At 35.8% G+C, this 6,059-nt stretch overlaps 1 protein-coding gene across 1 annotated transcript; it reads right to left on the reverse strand.

Annotated features, from left to right (window-relative positions):
• Positions 1 to 4,421: 4,421 nt before the first annotated feature.
• On the reverse strand, positions 4,422 to 5,348 carry LOC100349038 (taste receptor type 2 member 14-like). The gene has a single exon (XM_002722170.1). It carries the CDS (start codon positions 5,346 to 5,348, stop codon positions 4,422 to 4,424), a length of 927 nt encoding a protein of 308 aa, XP_002722216.1.
• Positions 5,349 to 6,059: the final 711 nt, after the last annotated feature.

Consider the following 6,059-nt stretch of genomic DNA (forward strand, 5'->3'; position numbering starts at 1 on the left):
GCCATTCTATGGGTCTGCTGTGGCATGTACCAATGCCATCTCACTTGTCCCGGTGATCAATTTCTGTTCACAACTGATCATAATGATAGGACTAAGAGCCAAAGGGAGCACATAAACAAGACTAGTGTCTGCAAATACTAGCTGATAGAATAAAAAAGGGAGAGAATGATCCAACATGGGAAGCGAGATACACAGCAGACCCATAGAATGGAAAATGCTATTATTCTAAAAACAGCTCAAAAGAATTCCTATTCGTGTACCCTATGTCCTTGCCATGGCCTGGAATCTTTCATAGCTGACATTGGACTGAAAGCTCAACTTTCATTTGCCAGCATGCAAATTAAGATATATTGTCTGTCTTTATTTGCAGTTTTTGCATTGTCTAATTTCCACATAATTTAGGTTCACGAGGTTTAGATTCATCTAGGAAAATTTGAAACTCTACCTCCTAGAACAGACAGAAATCATCTAATTTGAAAGACAGACCTTGATTATCTGAAGGCAACCTTAGTCCTCATAAGTAACACTGGGCAAAGAAAGTGAATCCAATACATCCAAATTTTCACAAGAAGCCTTTATTTAAGGGAGATAAATATTGATGTTCTCTCTAGAACTGTGGAAAAGCAAGTCTCTGGCTGTGAAACCAGAATCAAGATATCTATACAGTGTGCCAACTTTGTCATAGATTTTATATTCATTAGCTTATCATTCATAATATTTTAATATGTTTAATTCATTCATTCATTTATTTTTATAGTATCATTTGTGAATCTGCTATTCTATGTGCTGGGTTTAACTCCCAGGAGCCAACAGGAAAAAAAAGGCACTTATGAATCTACCCTGGTGGTGCTTACTTTGCAATTAGGGTGAGAAATTTATGATAAAAAATAAGTAAATAATTCAGAGATGGAATTGGCTTTTCTTAAGGAAGAAATAATACTATTTAAGTTTTATAATATCAAGAATTAATATAATTATTAGAATTAAGTTACTGAAGATTATGCAGTTCCTTTTTATAATATAACTTGCTGTTAATAATGATGTCAACTACTGTTACATTTTAGCATTTTACACATTATTTTAGTAAGGAAGATATTTGATAAATTGGTTTTAATTATTATAGATTTCACCAATGCCATTTTCATAGATGCAGAAAGTTTCATTGCCTCATAAACAACATTTTCAAGCCTATGTCACCGATTTATATTACATTTATATTAATCATCTTTAATCTTTTAGGGGAGATAGACTTTTTCAATGTAAAAGAAATTTTATTTATTTTTAATTTAAAAAGGTTTATTTATTTGTGTTAAAAACAGATTGATGAAGAGAGGGACAGAAATTTTTCATCTGCTGGTTCGTTCCCCAAATGGTTGCAACTGCTGGGCTGGGCTAGGCCAATTCCAGGAGCCAGAAACTCCACCCTGATCTCCCATGGGCAAAAGGTATCCAAGAACTTGGGTCATTTTCCACTGCTTTCCCAGGAACATTAGAAAGGAACAGGAAAGCTAGCACTGTGGCATAATAGGCTAAGTCTCCACCTGTAGCACCAGCATCACATAGAGGCACTAGTTCATGTCCCAGCAGCTCCTCTTCCTATCCAGCTCTCTGCTTATGGCCTGGAAAACAGTGGAAGATGGCCCAAGCGCTTGGGCCCTTGCAACTGTGTGGGAGAACCAGAAGAAGCCCCTAGCTCCTGGCTTCCAATTGGCTCAGTTCTGCCATTGCAGCCATCTGCGGAGTGAACCAGTGGATGGAAGACCTTTCTCTATGTCTCTCCCTCTCTCTCTCTCTCTGTAACTCTACCTCTCAAATAAATAAATGAAATCTAAGAAAGACAGGAAGACAGAAAGACATCTGACTCAGAGAGAGAGAGAGAGAGAGAGAGGAAGGAAGGAAGGGCAGGCAGGATTGGAAGCAGAGTGGTTGGAATTTGACTTGGTGATCCAATGTGGGATGCTGGTGTTAGAGGTGTCAGCTTAACTTGGTTTACCACAACGCTGGGTCCCAAAGGTAGGTATACACAAAATTCACTCTAAAAATGTATATCATTCTGGAATTTAATTACATGCATAGTTGTGTTTAACTATTTAATGTGCTTTCAATTAAACATGAAATAAGAGTTCATGGTCAAAATAAATCTAACACAAAACATGTATGCTCAGTTTGTGATATTCAATTGAATGTTTTTTTCACTCAAACATTCAAGGTCCAATAAATGAAATATAAACACATTGCCGATCATTCTTCAATGTCACATTTCTTCCATATTCACTCATCTCCATAGCCTGATCCATGTTGATCACTGTAAAATGACGAAACACTACTACCAAAGTTCCAAAAAATACCTTTGCATTACTATTGCTGCTATTCCTCTTTAGGTGAAGACACATAAAGTTGGAGCAATTGACTATTTTGAGCAAATAGAATATATTGAGTTAAGTAACAAGCCAGAGGCTAACATGGTTGATCACTGCCCACGCTGTAAGAACAATGACTTCTGCACACTCTGTAAATCTGGATTAATCGTAGCTGAATCCTAATATGTTAATATAATCATAGCAAAGCAATTCTGCAGTCTGACAGAGCAATGAGAATTTTACCAGTTCAGGAGAACTTTCATTATTGTACAACTACTGCAGTTCACCAGCACGATGAAGAAATTGGAAATATTTTCAAGAACAAAGTCCATCATTACTAAGATGCAAACAATGTTTGGTAATACTTTCAATGTCTGGAAGGAAAACACAAGGCATAAGTAAGATTTCTTAATATCATGACAAAGTTCTGCCAGCACATGGTTTCTGTATGTGCAGTAAAAGAACATGTTTTCTTTTGAATTCTGTGGCCAACGTGAAGAAGAAAGCACCAAGGCATGCTAATGTATGAATTCAGTTCTTTATTTATGGACAACACTGCTATTTTGAAAACAACTCAAAAGATCCCCTACATCTATATATCCTTCTCATGGGCTGGAATCTTCCATACCTGATGCTGGAGTGAAAGCTGAATTCTCATTTGTGAGCATGCAAATGAAAACATATTCTCTTTCATTATTTGCAGTTTTTTCCTTTGCCTAACATCTACCAAATTTGAGTTTATGAGGCTTTGGTATCAGCTAGGAAAAACTGAAAAAAAGTAACACACTAAACATACAAAAATGACAGAATTTTTATGTGGAAATTAGTCAACTGGAGAGAAGCTTCATGGTTTCTGGCCACTCATACTTAGTTTAACAAAAACATTGGATCTGTGTAGAAAGACTTAAAGGAATTGCTACATAGGTTGCCCAAGAGTTTTCCATCAAAAGCTTTCCCATTTCCTAAGGAATCCCCCGGAAGGCTAGTACTTCCTAAAACTGGACTAGGTGACAACTAGTCCTCTATATAGCCTTTTTGTGAGACATTTTAATGAGTCATATACATTTTTAATAAGAAACATATTTCAAAAATCTATCTCAAAAGAAAACTTTGATTACACTTATTGGCAAGATACTAAAAAATTTCCATTCACAAAGATGCAATTTATCACTGCAATCAGTATATTGAAAGGTGATCCATTACATTAATGCAACACAACATTATTATAAATTATCAAAAGGAAGAAATCAAATAATCATTATAAATAATTTTGAGGATGGTATAAATATTATTAAAATAACTTTCATTTCTTCCAATAAGTAAATATCAAAAATATACACACTTAACAAAAGGTTTTATGGATGATTTATTGGTCAGCCATAAGTCACTAAAAATACCTGTTTCTATCACAGCATGATTGGTTTATAACCAATAAGAAAATAGGAGAATATGACAAGATAAAATATTTCAAGGCTGTGAATCTCTCACAGTCATAAAACTATTATCAGTCATGACTTGATTGTCTGCCACATTAAAATTGAAATCTATTTTGAGATGGTGCAATAGAAACTATGAAAATATGTCACTTTATCAGTGAAGTAGAATTTTGTATACTAATGATTCTAGTTTAAAAACCAAAAAATCTACATTGTTAAATATAATAAATTCCATATTCATAACAATGATGACAATGATCCCAAGATTTCATGAGTCAGTGTGTTTCACATCTACACACATTTACATAATATTATATTGCAAGTTTCTCATTTTAAAAATCTCAATGATTCATACAATATATTATTGGTTATTATAAAAGGTTCTTATTTTTAAGTGATATGTACTCGCATCCTTCTGTGTCTAAGTGCACTAACATACATATTTGTATGTATTGTGCTGTGCTATAGCAAGTTTGATTAGTGATTATTCCAAACATTGTTATGACTCATACATTTATAAAGAATGGAAGAATATTAAAAATGAGAAACTTGACATAGGAAAATTCCTAATGAGCTAATTTTCCTCCAGGATATGAAAGATGATCCCCTAAATGGTGGAAAGAAATCAGGGTTCTGCATCTTTGACCCTGGACCTCAGCCACCACAGCATAGACAGAGAGGCCTGTCTCAACTTCTTATTTCTCAGAATCAGGATGTATGAGTGGCCTGAAGGAAAAGCCATTGCCAAAACATGGCAAAGACTGATGATCACATTTTTCTCCTGTAAATCGGAAATCAAAACTTGTATGAGAAGAGACAGAAAGAAAAAGGTGTATAATAAGAGGAAGGCAACCACAGCCTGCAAACCTTGCAAGTGGGCCTTGGTTCTGGCATCTCTGGGTGCTGTGGCATTGAGCTGCTTCTTCCTGAGATGTCTCCACAGGGAGAAGATGAGCAGGATGAAAGCTGTGAGGGACAGGGTGAAGGGTATGATTGTGAATATCATGTAGTGGAGTAAAAAATGTCTGGAAAAGTTCAAAGAGTCTTTTGAGCTGGAACTGTTAGTCACGTTTCTTTTATATCCAGCAACCCAGACATCAGTATCTGTGTTCAAAAATGCAATGTTTAAAAACAAAATTACTAAAGACACCAACAGTGTCACTGAGATCACCTTTTCAACTCTCCACTTTAGGTAGTGAAAAATAGAGTTAGAAAAATTGGCTATCTTCAGAAAATAAAAGATACTGAGGCTTGTAGCTAGCCAAATGCTAAAGTGACTGGTTACCATCCAGATAATATGAATCATTTTTAATATTTGTTCAGCCCAGAGCAAGCCTGGGCAAACCATAGAAAATAACTTACTTAAGTGTCTACTGGAAAGGTGGATTATTCTGGAGATTGCCAAAGCAGTGAGTATCTGATCAACTGCAGAGATCTTACTTCTCTTGACCCAGTCAATGATGTTCACTAGTGCTATTAATCCATTACCCAAGATTCCAATTATGAACTCCATTCCTACAATAGCTGTAGTTATGCTTGGTAAATCATCCATTGTCTGTAAGAAAATATCCTAAATTTGTATATCACATATAAAATACTTTAATTCTTTTGTCTAAAAGTATGTATACCTTTTGTATATCTGTACATTTGATTCCTAAAAATTCAGCAACATTCTCCCATTAAAATTCGTGCATACACAATATCAAGTCGGCAAACTTCAAGATTTTTTAGTGGATTGTCCATCTCCCTCTTCATGAAAATCTTTGTATTTTCCTGAAAACTCAGATGAGCTTCATCCAGATCCCGTGAGCTTTCCACACAGTACAGGAGAGTCTTTTATGCTTGATGTTGAATGCTCATCTTCCAGCATGCACATAAAGATATAATTATATTTTTGAGCTGTTCGCATACCAACACATTTTATTTTGACAACTAATTGTGGCTAAAGTTTATTACATAATTTTAACACAAGATTCTTTTTTTTTTTAAATTTATTTGACAGGTAGAGTTATAGACAGCAAGAGAAAGAGAGAGAGAGAGACAGAGACAGAGACAGAGAGAAAGATCTTCCTTCCATTGGTTCACTCCCTATAGCCAGAGCTGCGCTGATCCGAAGCCAGGAGCCAGATTTTATTCTTGGTCTCCCATGTGGGTGCAGGGGCCCAAGCACTTGGGCCATCCTCCACTGCTTTCCCGGGCCACAGCAGAGAGCTGGACTGGAAGAGGAGCAACTGGGACTAGAACTGGCGCCCATATGGGATGC

Source organism: Oryctolagus cuniculus, chromosome 9, assembly GCF_051225735.1.
Source record: "Oryctolagus cuniculus isolate XC-2025 breed Fujian yellow rabbit chromosome 9, ASM5122573v1, whole genome shotgun sequence".
Lineage (NCBI taxonomy): Eukaryota > Metazoa > Chordata > Mammalia > Lagomorpha > Leporidae > Oryctolagus > Oryctolagus cuniculus.